Here is a 21,910-nt window from a genome sequence, read left to right on the forward strand (position 1 = left end):
GTTCAAATATGAAGTTACTGCAGATACCATATTTTTAAATTCAGAAGTTTTTCTCCTCTGTGCTACTAAATTAATATGCAAGACACGCCGGAAAGTGAATGTAACTAAAAATACTTACATATGTACGTGAATATAAATCGCACATATTTAAACATGAATACTTATATCATACATACATTCAATGAATACTTATATATTTAAGTAGATATACTTAAGTAATTAATTACGAAAACAAAATATTAAAAATTCATTTATCGAAAAAACTTCATTTCTTTTCTAATATTTTCCTAACACAGCAAAAAACTAATTTTCCAGAAAATTAAAATTCTCTGCACAGTAGAAGCTATTAAATTAAATTGATAAATTGATGATTAAAATGCCAAAACAAAATCTCTTGCACAAGAACTTTGTATTATATCTAAATAAACCCGAAAGACTAACCGTTCTCCGGTTCATTTCAAGACGAAAATAAAAGCAGGAGTTTATGGGGACATATTTAGCCAGCCTTCGAGCAAGAAGCGTGTAAATTAAAGTGCTCCACCTCGCTTACCGTAAGGGACGCATTTCGGGATGGGATGATTCCAACCGTTGGCTGTACAAGTCAGTATTTTATGACCCTTCAATCTACGGCCCGGTTCGCACGAGTACACGGTCTGCAGAGTGCCATCTTTAAGAACTCGTTCCCTCACGGTGCCCCATTGAGGTGCTTGTACCAGCGGACAGTTGCCGAAGACTCCTGCAAATTAAATGAAATAAGCTGCGGTAGCATGAAATAGCAAAAGAATTACAGTATCATGTACGTGTTCGAAATTGTTAACATAACGTAACACTGACATTTGTAATACTTTGTAACTACAGAAAGACTAACCAGTCTACCCGCATTGCAGGGTTAAAAATAAATATCGCTTGCAAGATTCAGTAAGAGAATAAGATATTCATGAAATTTTGGGAGAATGGATAAATTTATTTTGTTTATTGATTGGAACATTTAAAAGATTGTTGTCCAAATTAGAATACTAGATGTGATGAAATTTCAAAGCTGATTAATTCTTGAAGTCTGCCTCGTAACTGTAAATAATTTAAATAACTTTAATAATCGCCATAAATTGTAACTACTGTAGAGCTTTTTGATAAACTATATTCTTCGTGCGTTTGCCATAACAGAGAATGCGCTACGTCCTAGACAGGTAAACTCTAGACAGTGCAACATAATATTGTCCATGTAAAAATATTTTTTCTGCCAAAATGCACGCGATATTGTGAGTAAAGTGATTTTATGGTACTTCTTCAATTTTGATCATTGCAGAACTTGCCCTAATATCATTTACATTATGAGATCTACCTCTGTGCAAAATATGAAAAAAATATTCAGTAGTTTCTGATGACATAACATGAAACTGAACTCAGATTTATATGTATACATAAAGATTCCCTGAGGAAAATGATACTTTTACGAAAAGAGATCTTATCGTTCGTACTATAAGATTTACTCGTGAACTTTAATTAACGCACTTTGACTGCTGTGTCATTTGTATGTGAATGAGGTTTAAACTTTAATAGTTGCTTTTTATGGAGGTAAAGATTTAACTATATTTTATCCTTTGTTTACCTATATTTAACTTTTACTTGTGTATGCTTTATTACGATTACTTTTGAACAATTGGTGAGTCTTATTTTAATGGTTTATAAGTTTCATGTAAATCTAAAGTTACAGAAATTTAATTTACTCGACTTCTGTTGATTACACATAACTAATTCTGTTCTTTACTCATCCCAACGAATAAGTGAACATTATTTGTAACTGTGCTGTTCATTATTTAACTGAGATTTGACGTAAGAGCTTCTTACTGTCCCAGCGCATAAGCACTTGATCATGATAGTGCTCAGCTGCTAGGCTCGAACCTTTTGCTCTCGCTTTTGTGCGCGCGTAATCCACGCGTTCTGATTGGTCCGTGTTTTTGCTTAATAATTTAAAAACGAAGCTTCAAACCCTATTTTTTCAAGGGGAAATCTTACTCAGAATCGCGTCAGCTATTTCCGGGACCTACACTAATTGTGAGGCATCTTGTATACCGGCGGGTTTAGAGTTGAAGTTTTATAATCTGTCACCTATATTATCAAAAATTTGTTTACTTATCTAATAGTAACTATTTATGTTAACTGCATGGAACTCTGAATAATAAATTTAACAAAGTGCTGTGAAAATATTGAATAAGATTCGTTAAAAATAAATTTGTACTCAAATGATCAATATTTGTGCTAACATGCACATTTCAATATTTATGTTAGTAAATATTTATAACTACAGTTTATTATTTTTATAACAGTAATAATATGACATGTATAAGGTTTTCTAACTGTTGTATACAAGATTTGTATATACATTGACAGTTGCAATTAAACATGTTGATTTATTAATATAACTTATTAATTAATTTAAAGACTTAAAGTTAAAATCAGTTTTTATTCGTACAAGATTCAATTAAACCGTGTATTTTAACCTTTCATTAATCGTGATTAAATAAAAAAATAAATATTAGACGTACATTAGTCATGATTAAGTTGAAAATTGAATTTTTAGTTATTAATTAGAAGACGTTTCAAGAACTGATTAAAAGTTAATCGTTATATGAAGGAGCACATAATTAAAGGTAGCACCGACAAGTTTGAATTAAAATTATCCTTTCATTTTCTGTTCAAAAGCGTACAATTAACAATTACAATTTAGGTCTGAATTAAAGGAAATTTCATCAAGATTTAAAGCTTGAGTGTGAATTAGCGATTAATTAAATTGATAACTTAATTGTACGTTTAAATCCTTCCGTACAGCGTGCTTCGCTGAGTTGTGTACACTGAGGTGCAACGCCAAGCTTCTGTCGAATACAAACGTATACAACAAACATAATTATTTGTAAATTCCAAAATTTTTACATTTTTAAATTTGATATTTTAAAATTTAATATCTTCAAATTCCCATATTTCCAAATATTCTACTTTTTCAAGTTCCAAACTCCTAGATTTCTAAATGTTTAAATTCTCAAACTTTTAATTTTGCAGATTTAAAATTTTTAGACTCTTAATTGTTGTATTTCCAAATATTCTAGTTTCCCAATTTCTAAACTTCCAAGTTCTTATATTCCTAAGAATACAAATTTCTCATTCTTCAAACTCTGAAATCTCTGAATAATCTCTATATTTTCAAATTTTTCAAATTTGAAGTCTCAAATTCTTAGATTTCTAAATGTTCATATTCCAAATTTTTTCCATTGCAAATCTCAAAGTTTTCAAACTCCTACATTTCTGAACATTTAAATTCCTAAATGTTTTCAACTCCAAATCTCAGAGTCTTCAAGCCCCAAAGTCGTCAAACCTCTAAAATTCTAAATATCCGATTTCCCAAATTTTTTCAAAAACTAAATTTCAAATTCCGCAAATTCCTAAAATTCAAAATATCCGAATTTACATATTTTCCCAACACATAGTCTCGAATTCCTCAAATCTATTAATTTCTAAATATCTGAATTTTTAAATTTTCCCAAAACCACATTTCAAAACTTCTCAAATTCCTAAAATTCTAAATATCGAAATTTCTAAATTTTCCCAAGACTAAATTTCAATCTTCTCAAATCCCTAAAATTCTAAATATCCGAATTCCCAAATTTTCCCACCATCAAATCAAAGGACAGCTGATTCCCCCATCGATGTTCATAATATTTTTCCTGAAGAAGTGAAATTTGCACAAGACTGTACAGTCCTATCCTACAGGAATTAGTGGAATTGGAACTGTACACCGAGCACAACAAATTCATCAATGCATTCAGCAACGCTATAGCTCTATTCAGCTCGATATCGCGTCTACATCACACTGAGGTACATAGTTTCAGTCAAAAGGCCGGTGTATCGTTCACAGAAGGTCTGTCGTTTAATTAATACCCGAACGTTTACGCTGCTTGATTAATATGAAGGCGGCATGGATGTGCAGGTCAATTCTCTATTCGCGTGGTTCGATGTTTCTCAAAGGGAGAAATCTGACCAAACAAAGCTGCGCTAATTAAATTGATCGAGCAAGCTATGGCTAAAAACGGATAAAACGAGTAGAAGCAGAACAAAATCCTCGTGGGGTATTTTGATCATTCTTCTTATTCTTTCGAAGTTAATTATCGAAAGCGATTGATCTGAAGCTGTAATTGAATGGTGCATCCTATTATCATCGAAATGTTAATGAAATTGTCCTACTGTTCACCGTTTGGGGTACGATACGATTGTTAATAATCAAATAATTGTAGTAATAGTAATAATTGTAAAAATGGCAATTGTAACAATTGTACTAACTGTAATAATTAAAATGAATCAAAATAGAACCATGCCTACATAATTAAATAAAACAAAGTTATACAATTAAACGCGTTTTCATAAAAAGTTATGCAAGGTTCTGTGTACAGTACAATAATACAAGCTTTTTTAGTCTGTAAATCTCAACATCGTAAAAGTTTTTATTTTTCAAGTTCTCGATTTTAGAACTCTGAAATCACATATTTTGTGAATTTTCTAAAAAAGTAAATTATCAAAGTTAAAGCACATGTATCATATGTTTGAGAAAAATTATAAATTAATTACGAAAAACTTCATTCCGATGTACTCGCGTAGAAAATAGCATTGTCAGTCACACATTGTAGTGCTGTATCGTTTAAGCATAATTTACGTAATGTAAAGTTAATGTCCATGTTTATATTTTGCTATCTTAAAAAAACATAGTAAAGTAGCTGAAATTGAAAAACCCATCGAGGTGCATAATACCAGGATCAAAAACGATCATAAATTATCTAATAAAATCTGATTGGTTCAGAGAAGCGTGAGATGAAGGCACACTTTACGGCAACTGATATAGTAGAACGGAACAACACGGTTTTCGGAAGAGAAATCGTGGGTGACATTAATTAGAGAGTCAGTACCGGCAAGCTGCATTAAGTAAATGGGCCCCAGTTCGCGCAGATTGCTTCCATAAAAGACTCGTGATCGTTTGTTTTCCCGTGAAGCTTGCTGCACGATATTTGGCCACGAAAATTTGCAGGGTGAAGAAATTACTTTAAGCGGCCCGGCGCGGCGCCACTGTTTTCCTTTGTTCTCTTTACCAGCTTTACGCCGACCTACCGTTAGATTCTGTTGATTTTTGGAGCGAGAAATTTTTTCATCCTCGTGAAAAAACACGCAGGAACAAGCTTTCGACGTACCGCAAAAAAAAACGACTAAAATCAACTTGCTTGTTACAGCAAGTTATAGAATGAAGTAAACAGAAGCGTTTCTATCAAAAAGTGTTCTTATAACAATTTCGTTTCTCACGCTTCAATACCTATTCGGTTATTCTTCCAATGGGTAAACGAATATCGTTTCGATTTTATAACGTGAATACTTTCTAGTTCCGCGAACATTTAAAACTATTTGTTGGCGAATGGTCAAAATGATGATCGATCAAGCGTTTTAACAATCTGAATTTGAAGTTTCTGATTTTATTAGGAAAGTTATGAAGAAAAATATTGATAAATTGCATAAAGAAATATTATTAAATGTAGAGGTAATTTTTAATCGCAATGATTTAGAGATATAATATGTATATAATTCATTTTATATTAATTTATAATGGTATTAGTGGTATTATTTTCTAATTGTTGTTTGTGTATATTGATTAAAAAATAATAAATAATTTTTTTAATAATATATATTGTGTAATTTGAGTAAAGAAGTGTAAGTTTAACAATGACACAGTCATATTTACTTTTATTGTGCAATTTGAGAGTTAAAAAATATATGTCATTGATTGACAAGACAAGAATGAAGAGAAATGTTATTGAGTTAAAGTTTTAAATTACGTGTTCATTGTTTTATAAATTGAATATATTTATCTCTTTAATCCAACATTAGTGAAATTTTTGAATAATCTGATCCCAAGCCATTAGTTATGGATCAATCCTCTGAATAATAAATGTCTTAGATATTTTTACAATGGGCGCCGAATTTTATTTTGAAACTGAACTTTCTTAAAATATTGCAACCTGAGAACTTATATTAGCTTGTTAGAATATTAAATATACTTTGAAAACCTGGCACAAAAATAGTGATATATAAATTTCGAGCTTGATGATCAATAAAAATGTCTACAGAAATAACTCATTAATGTTTCCAATATAAAATGGCTGCTGGCCATTTATAACGAACGATGATCAATTTAGAATCATATAAAATAATATAAAACTACTACAATACACTTATAGTACTACAGTACACTTATAGTACATCAATTTAAAGATTAAGATTTGCTGAAAATGACTACATAAACCTATTGTCAACATTTTCTTTTATAAAATGGTTGATACCTTATTAGAACATATAATGGATTAATGTTTGGTACGTTAATGAATCATGAAGTATTATGCCATATATTAACAAAAAATTGTAAATTCTTTTTGACGAAATAAATAACAAAACTTTTTTTTGTAACAAAACTCCTTTCTGAATTTTTCTGAAATTCGAGGAACTTAAACTTAAGGCCCTATTTACACATTAATTTACTATTTAAATTCCACACACGATATTTCAAAATTTTGATTTAAAGTGTGAAGACCATTAGAGTGATTAAATAATTCGATAAGCATATAATAACGCATCAGAAGGAACATTCAGAATCAAAGGGTACTACAAAACTCGTTGTAGTACGTTGTCTGACCGAAATTCTAACCAGACGTTATCGGCAAGCATAAATTTCGTGGTTAATGTTCCTCTGGTCGTCTTTGAAACCTACCCAACCACTTCTTTGATACAATGGCGCCATACGGTCGCTTAATTACTTCAATTCGATTATCTGTATTGAGATTCGATGTCTCGAAAATCGACTTAATTCCATGTCCGTTAGTGAATATATCTGTTGAAACATTTGTGTCGGAAGGTATTATCACGTTCATAGTGCGAATAACGTTTGAAGAAAATAAAATATAGATTTATAAAACACTTACAGACGGAAAATAATTGTAATAGCAGCAAATGTTTTGAAACTTGATTTTCTCGAAAACTCAATCAAAAATCAGCAAACTCTATTCCAAATTATGTGTTACTTTTTCATATAGCAGTACGTGATGTCTAGTTTTATATGTCATTTACTCTATATGTATACACTCCCTGGCCATTATACTAAAGTCAACTATATAAATCAAACTATATTAACCAGTTAACTATGGCGATCTTTTTGCAAAGCGCGCACCATTGTGCGTCGCGATAATCAAGCGATGACGAGTTAGCTCTCAAGAATTTATGAATCCATCTCAAATGATTTACACTTTTTATTTGTTTATTTCATTTCGTGTTGACCTCTAAACATTTTAAACATATTACAATTTACGAATATAATTTAGTTTTCGCCAAAATTACAATTCAAATATCAAATTGTAACAAAATTTTACGCATGACGGATATAGTCGTCATGACACAAAATTCTGTCACATCTCCATGACGAATATAGTCGTCAAACACATTTAACTGGTTAAATTTATATTACAAGGTACAAAACATTTAAATCTCGAAATATTTTTCAGGAAATGATTACAACTGACAGCGTTAGTAATAATAAATAATTTGAGTAAGTTAAGCACTACACAAGTAATAATAGTTACATCGCCATACATATATACGGAGGTTTATTATTCCATGAATAGCAAAATTCTATGGAATTCTCAAAATGAACTTATCTTAGTGGCACATCTGTTTTTACACTATGAATACCTTATAAAATTTTCAATTCGCGGGAAATAAAATTGATTAAAAGCAACTGACCGTAATTTTGAAATTGTCTTTCTTACATCGAGATTAATATCATAATAGAATATCTGAAGAGTGATAAACAAAATTTATGTATACGCTAAATACGAACATGTCTAGTGACTGTGAATAATTTGTAATCGCCGCTGAAATTGTGACTATTATTTCTTTATTTATAAGGATAGCTTCTTCGATGCTACGATTACAACCTACATTTCAGGAATCTGTTATCATAAATGTTTTATCGCTGTTTTCCAACTTTTCATGCAAATGTGCTTTAGTTTTCACTGCCAAAATTCATTATCGTATTTATAAAAGTAAAAAAGTGTTATATCAACACAGTTTCAAATCCTTTATTTAAAAATTATAACAAAAATACGAAATAACAAAGGAATGTTTTATTGTTCCATATCGCATACAGAATGTTCCAGTTTTATCCGTATAACTTTACTAGCATATTCCAATAACCAATATGGCGTCATTTTAAATAACGGCGGGTAATTAATTCCAAATAATTTTCGACGCTTTACTGATGGATAATTATCATTTATCACATACTATTCTTCAAGATTTCAAACTATTATTCCTTTATTTCTTGTATCATGTAAAAATGTTCTGAATTCTTTTGACTCTTCGTTGACGAGAAATTGTAATTTATTAAATAAATTGTCCATCAAAATTCGAAATGTTAGAGCAACAATCACACTAGAATAATTCTGAGCAACAGAATTATACAAAAATTAATGCATTGAAAACCTCAATTTCTTCACACTACTGTGTCATTTACTCAAAATATCATTAAATGTCATTATATATAAATAAATATCGATAAACGTCAGCAAATATTAATAAATATCGGTAAACATTGATAAATATCAATAAACGTCGATAAATATTGGCAAATATCGACAAATGTCGACAAAAAACAATAAATATCAATAAATATCAGTAAATATCAGTAAATATCAGTAAATATCAGTAAATATCAGTGAATATCAATAAATATCAATAAATATCAGTAAATATCGATAAATATCAATAAACGTCAAGAAACATCAAGAAACGTCAAGAAATATTACAAAATATCAAAAGATGTCAAGAAATTTCAATACATATCAATAAATATCGGTAAATATTGAGAAATATTAATAACTACCAATAAATATAAACAAACAATTTGTGAGTAAAGATGGAATACTCGTAGGTCAACTTTGAAATATAAAATGTCTAATGAAGATTTAAATCATAATATAAAAGTACTACAAAACAGTACATATGAATATCACTCCAAAGCTTAAAACTCTTTGAGAACGACTACATAAACGTTTCACCGATATTCTTAATATCAAGTCGTTGTATATGTATATTCAAGAGTTTTAGAATTCAATCTTTTAAAAAATGAAGCCGAATATGAGAAAATGTTATTCATCTTTTTCAACTGAATGTAGTATCACTACCTGACTTTTATCAAGACTTTTGAAGCACTCTTTGCGTTCTTACAAATTTTTTAGGTATTAAAAAGTAGCTACAGCTTTCAAAGAACCGTAATTTATTCTAAATATAATAAACGATGTACAATATGTCGACGATATGAAAATATCGAGACAAGTAACCGAAGAATATTGTACAATAACTCCTTAAATGTTGTATCTCGATAAATACATATAACGGGAAGAATCGATATTTTCATCGTATTCCACGCATTAATTCTATGCATTCGCAACGTTCTGCAATTGACAATATCACATTACAACGTTGATTTCCTCAGGCGAAATTTCAGCCGTTAAAATCGACCCATCTGGCATCGAAAGAAATCGTATAGCTCGTTCTGTCATGCTAAAACTGTTCTCATCCCTCGGAAACTCTTCCCGATTTACCAGCCGCGTGGTCCATTTTCCTCAAGACTCGTGTCGGTACTTTTCCTCGAAAGATGTTCAAACGATCTTTGACGATTTAGTCGCACTCAAGGAAATGGAGTGGCGAGGTTTCGAGGCTGAGATCTAAAACGCTTCTTCGGTTTCGCTTTAACAAATCGGTTGGATCTTGCTGAAGAATGGATCGAAGTGTACGAGAACGAGGAACGTGTCGAACAACAATGCGTACTTCTCGCACACGTGTACAAACGATCGCTGAGGATATAAATCATGTCCTTCGGAGGTGGCATTTTTATGAAACACTCTCGTACAATTATGAACGCGATAATGCTCGAAAGTGTACTGTAAGGAAGAATGGATAAATCTTTTTCTGTATCGAGGAAACATTTTTTTCTTAATACGTTCACTATGCGATAGCTTATGAAAACTTAATTGTGTTTCGTAATCTTGTTGTGAAATCGATTATTCTCACTCACATTTTTTAATCATCTATCAGGTGAAACTTTTAGATGTTGTGTTATTTGTATCTGTGCTAAATTGTGGAAAGAAACATAGTTTTTAGTATATTTGAATAAACATGGACTATTATACAATATCGAAAAACACGTACAATCAAATACAAAATATTTGTCATAAATATTTGGCATAAATATTTTGTTATAATATTTTGTTTTCAAAATAATATAATGTTAAAAAATAATATTTTGTTTTGAACATCGCTATTTGTATCATGAGCGTACATCGATGTTATTGTATTGATTATTATCGATCTGCAACACTAATCTCTTAAAAGTCCTACGCAATAAAATGTAAATTTATTATACAATTCATTGCATAATATATTATAATTAATGTATTAAAATGTGTTATATTATAATGTACAATAATTGTAATGTATCATAATATTATATCATTGTTTACTATAATGTGCTAAAACGTGCAATGATTATTATGCTTCATAATTGATGCATAATATGTACTATTATGCATCATAATTAATGTATTACAATAATAATATATCATAATGTGCAATAACATATAATAGTTAGAATGTACTACAATGTTTTATAATTAATTATCATTATAATGTAAATGATATGTGTTCTGCTCTATATTCGAAAATACACATTAAAACTTTTTTTTGTAACATAATATAAACGCAATTGTACTTATTTGTAATCAAGACGTAACGTTTGTGTGGTATAATAATAATCCTTGTATTCTAAAATTTAGTGTTAAGAATGTGTTTGCCACACGAAAAATTGTAATGTTTTCGACGACAAAAAAGATCAGGTCTGAAAGGATTAAATATAATTATCATACACATATTATAATTTCAAGCATCTAATACGAATGTTTTTAATTATACAATAAGTAGAAGAATTGGTAATACCATGGATGATGGATTTGTATGGAAATTCAAACGTCATCCACATATGAGCGACGAGGCAGACGTGTTAATAGGATAATTATGCAAGATGCATCACATTGTTGTACAGTGAAATATCTGCACCGAGAAATTGACTGAAAATTGACTATAAAACTTATATCTAAAATTTGAAGTTATTATTTATGTATTATGTTGAGTGAAAACAGATGTGAATAGTTCAATACTGCAAGATTTTATTTTAAAAAACAATACATGTTTGAGTACTACAAATGTAAGCTTTTTAAATGCAAACATTTTAATGTATTTTTTAAGAGTAAATGATGAAAAATAAGAGAATAATAATGTATTTTAACTTGTTTGAAAAACCGATGAGTTTAGTTATAAAATATTTCATCTATAAAATCTATTAAGTATGTTAAAATATCATACATTTAAAATGACGCATTTTACAATAATACATTTATGTATATAATAATAATAGCAATCAAATAGTACGTTTTATACCTCGTTTTCTTGAGCAGAAACATTTAAAAATGTTAGAGAAAACACTTTATCAACAGTTTGAGGAAAAAGTTTCGCTACATGAACCGCTAAAAATGTTTTATATATTTATATTATTATACCAGGAAAAATATATTATAACAAATATAAGTTTGCTTCATACAATTATTATGAGTATTATTTACACAAGTTACTTTGGACTTTTTATTATTATAAAAACCTTAAAATATTAAAAACTTATGTTTATTAGAACACTGGAATGCTAAAAAATATAACGTAGAAATTCGCACTGAACTCTGAGAAGTGATAATAATAACAATAATAATAATAAATAAATCTTTTAATATATTACAAATTTATTGTGAATTCATCAGTGAATGATGCAAATTTGCAATATAATGTGAATGTGAAACAAAAAATTGTAACTGAAAAAATTACAAATGTTTTCGATAATTTTAGAAGTAATGTAATGTGTACATCATTTGTATTCCACTAAATACAAGAATTACATGGTGTATTATTTTATGTTCAATATTTGCACATAATGCAACGAATGTTCACAATATTAACATTAAACATAATATAAAGTTAATAGTGTTAACATTTATATATGTATATGTATATTAAATTTTCTAAAAGTCTTAATACTTTTCAACCTTCCATAATTTAACTTTCTCCCAAAACTACAAAAAATTTATGAATTATAAAATTGGCATACTTTAATTCTTAATTAGGATCTATCAATTAATTTACAGTTTCGAACATTTTTTTTCATGTTCAAAATTATTTATATTCTAAAACTTTTTGTACGTCAAAATATATAAACAGTTAAGATCGACAATTTTTAGGCAAGAAAACAAAAATAAGCATGTAATTTCGTTTAATATTACAGCTATATGTCCCAATCTTTTCAAAAATTAAATTATGTTGTAATTCAAAGGAATTCGGTATTATGAGCTAAGCCGAAGGAAATCAATAAAGTCCACTCGAATACCATTTCAACCCTTTCAATTTAACCCTCAATTCATTGAAAGAGAAGTACATAAATTCAGGATTCAATGCGTTTATTAAAATGATCCTTATTACGTTAATGTGAAATTAATTCAACGTACTTTGCGGTAATCCAATTAATTACTTGAAGAATAATATTTATCCCAATAATGCATTGATGCTGTGATTTTAAAAATTAGGTCCAATTTCTAACAGGAGAAAATTATAAAAACTTTACTATCTAATTTATTTTAAAACAAACTGTGACCAATTTGTATAACAAAAAATTTCAGAAATAATAGTGACTGTTTTAAATTAACCAGTTAACTGTGTCGCCGAAATCGAGCGATGACGAGTATACTCGTCAATCACAGAGTAAATTGCGCTGGTAAGATATTGGATCAAAAAGATGGGTTTATTTTATAAAACTGACACTTTTATTACTAATGTATATTTATTTGGTTAACTTAAACATATATTACATACTTATTAGACGAAAAAACAATAAAAATTAAATGGATATGATAGACCATCCCTAAAGGGACCCTATCATAAATCAACTTTCCGACTTTTGCTTTTGCTTTCCTTTCACGCTAACATCTAAAAAAAGTTGTTGTCGCACATAAATAAATTCGTTGTGCAAACTGGTAAGCTATTTCAGCCGGTGCATACGGGGACGCATGAGTTCATCTCAAATTATTTATATTTTTTATTTGTTTGTTTTATTCTGGCATGGCCTCAAAATATTCTAAACATCTTGAAATTTCAGAATATGTTTTGTTTTTCTCAAAAATTACAATTTAAATAGCCAATGGTCACTACTTTATACGCATGACGAGTATACTCGTCAATCACAGTTAACTGGTTAAATTCAGGTGGAGTCCTAATGAAATGACTCAAGAATAATGATTTCAAAAGAAACTACAATGTTTAAATTTGATAAATTATTTTAATTCATAAAAATATCATATTCAAATTTCTGATTCGTATAAAAATGAAAAATAGATGTCTTTTGTTGTCGTTTGAAAGATTTTTATAATCTTAATTAATATAACTCCGTTTTTATAAGTAAGACTGGGAGAAAACAATCTTCTTCGTAAAAATTAAGATATTACTATTACGTGTGGGAACTGAAAAAACAAAAAGTTGCATCAACAATATAACAACTAGGCAAATTTGTTCCAATACAAAAAAATTCAGAATGAAAAAATTCTATGATCAAGAAAAATATTATATTCTTCCCAATTTAGAAATTTAAAAACTCTTTTCAGAGAAAAACATGAAAAAATCCAGAAAAATTTGTTATATTGTATTTCGTATATTTTCAGCGAAATTAGTAAAATTTATTTTACGAGTACTGAATATTTTACTCGATATTTTCTTCTTTTCACTCAAACGATCTGAATGGAAACAATTAAATTTATGTAGCAATCGGGACACCGTAGTTCACGTTTAACTAATTCATCTCTAACCCAACAATGGAACTTATCGATTCTATTTCGCTCTTGAATAACATCTGCGTGCCCATAGTTTACAAATTTCCACAAATCAGCGGTAAAATTGGAGGGTATTCAATTTTAATCCCATTAGCGAATAGACAGCTAACGATACGAATTTATAAATTTCATATTTCGTTGTTTCTTCGACACGTATAAATGGGTTATCGATTTCGTCTTCGTTGTAAGCTCTTGAAAAATGTATCGATGGCCACATCCATTACGGAACTCATTCACAATGATAATAATCGATCGATCATCTTACAACATGTAAGATGATACGCTACACGCAAGATATGTAATAAATATAAATGAACGATGAAAGGTTTTACTAAAAATGTTCTCATAGTGAAAAATGTGTAGTTTTATGAAACGGTGAGGAACGTTAATAACAAATACAGCGTGTTGAGATTTCTCATTATTTGAGTTGCTTTGAATTTTATAGTTTCTGAACTGTAGAGTCTTGAACATCTTGTTTATTTCTTATGAAAAGAGAAAAACATTGTTAGTCGAAGTGAAACATTGTTTTATTCAAAGGGGAAAATATGGTGATTAACAAATTTTTATTAAGGTCATATTTTATGAGATTTCAGGTCGTCGAAATTTTTTTAAATGGAACAACATATTTTTTTTATCAAGATATAATGTCCAGACAAATTCATCGACCTACAATAATATGACCTTCATTTAACCTTGAATACAGGAATTATACAAGGTACAAAACTTGTCTCTATAAATGCATACAGTGGAATAATAATACATTTTTCACTTATGAAAATAATGAAGTGTCAGATAAATCATTTACATCAAATACTAGATAACTTTCGTTATTAAATCTACCTCAAGTCTTACAATTTAACTAAAAACATGAAAACTTTTGAAAACATTAGTTTTAATTCCTAATTCCTATGATATAAATATTAAATAATCCTAAAAACCATAATAACGTTATTTACTTAAATATTATTATTTTTAGTTATCAATTTATGTAGTCCAAATGCATCAAACGAGAAGAAATATTGAAAATATAAAATAGTCATAGTTCCCACAATATAAATATCAAATAATCCCAATTTCTACAGTACAAATATTAAACCGTATTAAACTTTATAATATAAATTTTAGATAGACCCAAAAATATTCGTTTAATAACTATTTATTTATATGTATTCATATACAAACTATTTATGTATATGTTTTTTAGTTATGAATTTGACTAGTTGATCCGATCTACGATACAAGAATGGACGTTGTTTTGAAGGTTTTAAAAAGTACTCTGTCCACTTTGTTTGCTCTGTTCAGTTAGCATACCTACATACGTATACATTGTCATCCAAAACGTTGGCTTCAAGTGCTTGTGCATACGTTTGCATAAGGCGAGAACCTGCTGAAGTATGTGTGCACACGAAAAGCCGCAAGAACTTCCTCTTTTCCTCTTCCGGTCTCTCGAGTTCCGCATTATTACTTTTTATATTCCCTGTGGACTTTATGTTTTCGAATCCTGGACGATTCTTCTGCGAATGTTATTTGCATGTATTTATTTACCTTCTTTTGTTATAATTTGGTTGCACAATGGACTACTGCTGTTGGTGCTGCTTTTAAAGATGAGAAAATGAAGCGTTTTTCCTGAATCCTGTGTTCAAGAATGCCCACAATTGAAGTTTCAATTTTTTTAACAAAAATATTCATATATTATTTTTATCATTTTTTTTTCATAGAACATGCTGGTAAAGTTTTATGCACAGGACTGAAGCATTGTACAGTAAATACTGTAGTTATTTTGTACTTTTATTACAAGTTTATAAAGAGTTTAAAACCTTGCATTAACATCTTTTTCCTAATTTTTGTAAGATCATTTTATAACAACATTTTCTTACTTTTACACATGGAATATGTTGATAAAATTTGTAACATAATGTTGATAAAATTAGTAAAAAACTAAAACACCCTATATATATCGGCACCATTTTGTGGCTGATAGTGAAGCAAACTTTTGGCACGATATTTGAAATTAACCTTGTGCACATATTTAACATAGATCTTCTGAAATCAAAAGATAATATCGTTGTTTTAGCACGTGTAGTTGCATTTGTAGCACGTTTCATGGAACAGTACAACACTTTCCTACAATATAACACTTTTGATCAAATTTGTCCGGAAAGAATATTTCTTCGAATAGCAATTGTAGACAAATAGATACGGAATATTCTTAGATCGAAGAAATAAAGTGAAATATTTGCAGAGTAAAAAGATCACAATGGATTCGACTGTCAGTTAAAACACAAGGTTGTCTGCGGAAGGCTGTAAATACTTTAACACGAATCGTGGCGAATGCGAGGAAGTGACGAATGAAATCGTTCGCCTTAAGTGACACACATAAGCGCATGCACCGCAACGGTTGGTTACGGTGTGCGTTTCCAATTTCCAATTTCGAAACTTTAAACCGTTCCGTGGCGACGTCTGAAATTCCTCGACTTTCTTTCGATTTTTCCGCCGTATGCAAATACTTTGACCCGCTCTCGATTTGCTGTTACTTTCGCGCCGATATTCCGCACGAATTCCAATAAGCGCTTCTCCCGACACATCCGCACACACGGACACGGAATTTTGTACTAGATGTGTTCCAGGGTTGATCTGGTCTATATTATAAAATGAAGAAACCGTGAATTACTGATCAGTTATTAAATATTCTAGTATATTGTTGATAAAACAAAACGATACATGAATTAACATTTGCCTGCATCTAACGGAATTTATTATTCATTACATCACCATTAACATTTCTTCTCGCGTTCACATGTTTCGATTGAATTTTGTTTCTTTGCCTTTTCCTCACGTTATTGAATTGTTCATTTTGTATTCGTTATTAAATAAATATTTTGCTCGTTCTTTATACAATTTATTACGTCACTTTTCGACCACGGATCCCCTCACATACAACAGGTAATTTATAAACTGCATATACGAGGTCTGTCCCAAAAGTACCCAACCTTCTTTAATTTCTTCGCACCTGACAATTTTAGCGTCATTTGCCAGGTATGAGTATCAACTGCAAAGCTTTACGAACTCCCACGATATCGCAGTTTTCATCGGGACACCTTAGTTCACGTGCAACGTGCATTTATTTACGAAGCGTTTTTTACGTTCGTCGCATTCTGCTGTTGTGAAAAATGACAGAAAGATCGGAGCAACGAATTTGCATCAAATTTTGCTTAAAACTCGAAAAGAGTTTTTCGGAGACCATCGAAATGACAAAGAAGACATTTGGGGACGAGTGTATGAGCAACACACAAATCAAAGAGTGGTATAAGCGGTTCAAAGATGGTCGCACATCTGTTGGTAGTAACCCACGCTCTGGGCGGCCTTTCACGACAACAACACCTAATAATGTCGAACGTGTGCGACTTGCGACCAACGAAGATCGTCGATTGACTGTGCGAGAACTAGAATGTGATCTTGGAATACCAAAAACTAGTTTTGGCCTCAGTTTTGGTCAAGCGGTGATTGGCTTCTTCATCGCGATGACGCGCCAGCGCATGCATCGAATCTTGTGCAGCAATATTTGACGAAACACAATGTGATACAGCTCCGTCAGCATCCGTACTGTCCTGATGTAGCTCCCTGCGATTTTTGGTTGTTTTCAAAATTGAAAATGCCACTCAAAGGACACCGACTTGACGATAAAGAAACGGTCGAAACTAATGCGACGAACGCTCTAAAGGCTATTTCGAAAAACGACTTCCAGAACTGTTTCTATAAGTGATAATGTCGTTGGCAGCGTATTATACAATCAAATGGGGACTACTTCGAAGGATGCCACCAGCCCGATGACGTAGGATAACACCAGCAGGGAAATATGAAGGAAGGTCGGATACTTTTGGAACAGATCTCGTAATATTTGCTTAATCATAAACGTAAAACAGCGTGAATATTAAACATCTGAAATAAAGGTGTAAAAGTCGAAGTCAGTCGTAAAATCAACAATAATCGTGGTTTCTATCGTTTTCAATAGTTTCAAACACATTTAACCATTTAACCAGCGATTTCCTAAACAGTTGTGTCATTCACAGCTCATTAATTATTGCTGCAAATAATTAAACTTTGTTATTTGCAAATAACAAATAAAGAAACTTTCCTTGATTTTCCAAAATTTCTAAAATCCTAAAATCCACATTTTGAAGATTGTAACCAATCCAAATTGAATTGAATCCAAAATTCAATTGCAATGAAAATATGAGTCTACTTTGTCACGTATGAACTGTAAGGTGCATCACGAGTGTGACACGATATTGTGGTGCAAGGAGTTAATCGTTTAAAACGACTTTAAAGTAGTTTTATCCCAATCTTGTTCTGCCTGTTTACAGTAGGCACTCTACATTTTAAATACACATTCGATTTTACGCAAGGCACCTGGTCCGGCGACATTAATTTGATTGGAGAAAAATATAGAAGTAAAACGTGCATCCATAGCAATGGGTATATTTAATCAACTTGTGAAAGTATGATAAAAAAGGTCAGTTCTTCCACAATTAAATAAACTGGAAAATTATACAAATACTCAAGTAAAAGATAGATGTAGGACTAAAATATAGGAGTAAATTTGTTTCCAACATTGATTTCTTCTGTATTTTTTCATAAATTTGACAAATATGTCGTATTTCTTTGTCATCGATGGTTTCATAGTAATTCGTCACACTAATTGTTTGTGTGAGTTCGTTGATAATGCTTTGTACCCTTCAACATATAAAATAAGGTATAATAAACGTAAAATACAGTTACATACAGTTTCATACAGTTGCATACAGTTTTATACATATAAATTGTATTTGATACATATATAAACTGTATTTCATACACTTTCGAATATATAAATTCTGAAATTTATAAATTTCCAATTCCCAAATTAGAAAATTTTTTAAATATATTAATTTCTTGAATTTCGACTTTAGAAGTTCACAAATTTTTAAATTTTCAAATGTTAAAATTCCCAAATCCTTAAACTTTTAAATTCCAAAATATCAAAAACCTTAATTTTTTCAAATCTCAAATTTCCACATAATCGAATTCCGAAATTCCCACATCTCCAAATGCTCAAATTTCCAAATCTTTAAAATCTCAGACCTCTAAATTCCCAACCACATATTTGCAAATCCCAAAATTCTCGGATTCCTAAATCTCCAAATCTCTAAATATCTAAATTTCCAAATATAATTCCCAAACCCTCAATCTCTCAAATCCCCAAATTTCAGAAACCTTAAATTCTGCAAACCCTAAATTTCCAAATAATCAATTTGAAATATCCAAATTCCTAAACTAACGAATTTTTAGATTTAAACTCTCCGTGCATCTTCAACAAGTCACCCCTAAACTCCTATGATTTACGCAACAACAAAGTCGAAGATTTTCTACTTTCAAGACAAAGTCACGCCAATCCGACCAGATTTAGCCGAACCTTCACTACATTAAAAGTTACCGTGTTTTTGAGAATTTATGTACATGTTTTTTCTGCTGAGAGAAGGTCACCGCGCTTTGTGGCATACAATTGGCACATTGACGGCCATCTACAAAGAGGAAGTCTAACGAGCCGTGGCAGCAGTAGTGCACGTTCTACTCATTGTTGTCAGTAAATCGACGTTCGAATCAATTCTAATATTTCTCGCTGGAATCGATTGTTATCGGGCCGGGTGCAGCGGTTTGCCAGCGGCGTCGCTTCATAATAATAGATCTCCATGATAATGAACCGGAAAAGCGTTTCGCGATGCGACTGCCATGGTAATTCACCGGTCTGCAGAGAGGAATGGCTTCTAATGTTGATGCATTAGAAACGACCCTAGCTGTTGTTCTATCGACCGTACTAGTTATACCTTTTGTAATTTACACCAGGGGACAAGAAATCAACAAGGAGAGTGCAATATGTTCTGATCACCGATATAGCTGAAATTGTGTAATTTGTTGGTTTCGAAATTTTAGGATGTGGAGATTTGAAGATGAACGAATTTTCAGATATTTGAATTTGGACATCTTGGGATTTGAAAACGGACAAATTTTAGGAACGTAGAATTTAGGAGTATAGGAAGTTGTAAACGTAGAAATTTTGGGAGTGTGGAATTTCTGAAAAATTGAGAGAACGTAGAATTTAGGGATCTAGAAACTTGTGAACGGGGAAATTGCGGGCACGTAGAATTTAGGGATCTAGAAATTTGTGAACGCTTTAAATTGAACCTTACATCAGGAACTAGTGTAAGAAATAACGAGTACAATTATAAATTTATTTCTATTGCTAATTATGAGAACTATGTTTAAACTACAAAAGAATAGCCTTTAACAAATTAAATCTCAGTTTCATAAAAATATGACGTGTTACTTTAGTAAGAAAATTCATCTTCAGACAAATATATTTGTATTTTACCGCCAACGCAGGTCACGTCTGTCTTAGATCAATATGGTGGACATTTTCCCGTCACTCCCTTGTGAGTCGCTAAAAAATCATAGCAACATATTCTACGAAATACGGAACAAGCAAGGGAAGTTCACCGCATAAGTTACATGTAAAATGAATAAAAATTTAGTTTCTACTTTTATGCGACAAGAAATGTACGTGAAATAATAATTAGAAATTATTAGAAGTATCAAAATAAGTTCGTTCCAAATCACAGTTTTAGAGTCCAACTCTCATATATTAATAGAGCTTTTCAAACTTACATGGGTTACATCGACCGCGACGTAAATTTTTAATGTTTTATTATAATATCCTCTATTGACTACGGAAAAAGCATTAGCGAAAAGAAGTTTCTAACAGCATGGAGTATTCAATATAGAATGAAAAGAAGGTCTAAAACCTTTCTCATCCATTGAATTTCAATATTTTCCAAGATCAGTTGGCAGTATTCCCTTAACACGCGCAACTGCGCTTCGCACGTTGCATTATAATTCACATGCAAATCTCGTGGATTCTTTCAAGACTCGGTGACCCGGTTCTCAACCCGAGGAATCCACCAAAAAAAGTGGATGCGCATAAATGATGCAAAACGAGATGAGGGAAACCAAATACAGCAATGTTCGAAAATGGAGAGAGATATGTAAATTTATTATGCCGCACTGATTTTTATGAAAATTTCATGCATGCAGTGTGATCAACTATTTCAAACTGATTTAGAATATAGAATAGAAACAGAATTGTTCTATAAGACAATCTTTTAGAAAATTTATAAACATAATTGTTATTAAACTGTCATGATTGTGAATTGTATGTGTATTCTCCTATGGGTCCCGAATGGATTGAAGGATTGTAAATAAAGAAAATTGTATGCGTATCATTAGGATCAAAATTTTAAAGGGAACGTCTAAGTGACAAAATATTGCTAAAAAATTTTAACAATTAATTATAATAGTTTTCTTAATTTATAGTAAAAAATGAACTCTCACTGTATAAACAGTAGCAGAACCTTTCGTATTCAATGGGATCTCCTAAAAGAAAATGGTGGAAAATTCGTATACACTAGTATACAGGGTGGCTCACCACATTTTGCCATCTAGATTTACGTCATTATTATTACTTATAGCAAACAATGTTTCAGATAAAGTTGAATGGTTTTGAGAGGAGCATATACTCGTGGTATATTTTTTTGTAGGTGGACGTGTAAAGGACATATGAAGGTCATTAATGTTTTTTTAAATGGAATCATATATTTTTTATTACATCAGCTGATACTCCTTCGTATTCTTTATAAAAAAGTGTTAATCTATTTATGTGAAAAAATCATTAGTTTAGGAAATATATTAATTCTAACTTGTTAGGAAATCATGATTTTCTGGTTAATATTATGAATTGCCGTAACTTAACAGCAAATGTT

General features: G+C 30.7%; 1 protein-coding gene and 1 long non-coding RNA gene across 5 annotated transcripts in view; both read right to left on the reverse strand.

Annotated features, from left to right (window-relative positions):
• LOC100882492 (uncharacterized) overlaps positions 1 to 21,910 on the reverse strand; it is a 355,400-nt gene that overhangs the window by 202,455 nt on the left and 131,035 nt on the right. For all 4 annotated transcript variants that reach the window (XR_013037779.1, XM_076530325.1, XM_076530324.1 and 1 more), the window contains exon 2: positions 551 to 736. Coding sequence is in view for 3 of the 4 variants with exons in the window: in XM_076530325.1 (XP_076386440.1) it covers positions 551 to 736 (186 nt within the window). In the remaining variant the exon portion in view is untranslated. The remainder of the gene's footprint in view (positions 1 to 550; positions 737 to 21,910) is intronic.
• On the reverse strand, positions 15,198 to 18,135 carry LOC143264349 (uncharacterized). Its single transcript, XR_013038057.1, has 2 exons — positions 15,603 to 18,135; positions 15,198 to 15,534 (listed from the first exon to the last, which is right to left on the reverse strand). It is a non-coding gene; the product is annotated as an uncharacterized LOC143264349 (long non-coding RNA).

This window comes from Megachile rotundata, chromosome 4 (genome assembly GCF_050947335.1).
Source record: "Megachile rotundata isolate GNS110a chromosome 4, iyMegRotu1, whole genome shotgun sequence".
Taxonomy (NCBI): Eukaryota; Metazoa; Arthropoda; class Insecta; order Hymenoptera; family Megachilidae; genus Megachile; species Megachile rotundata.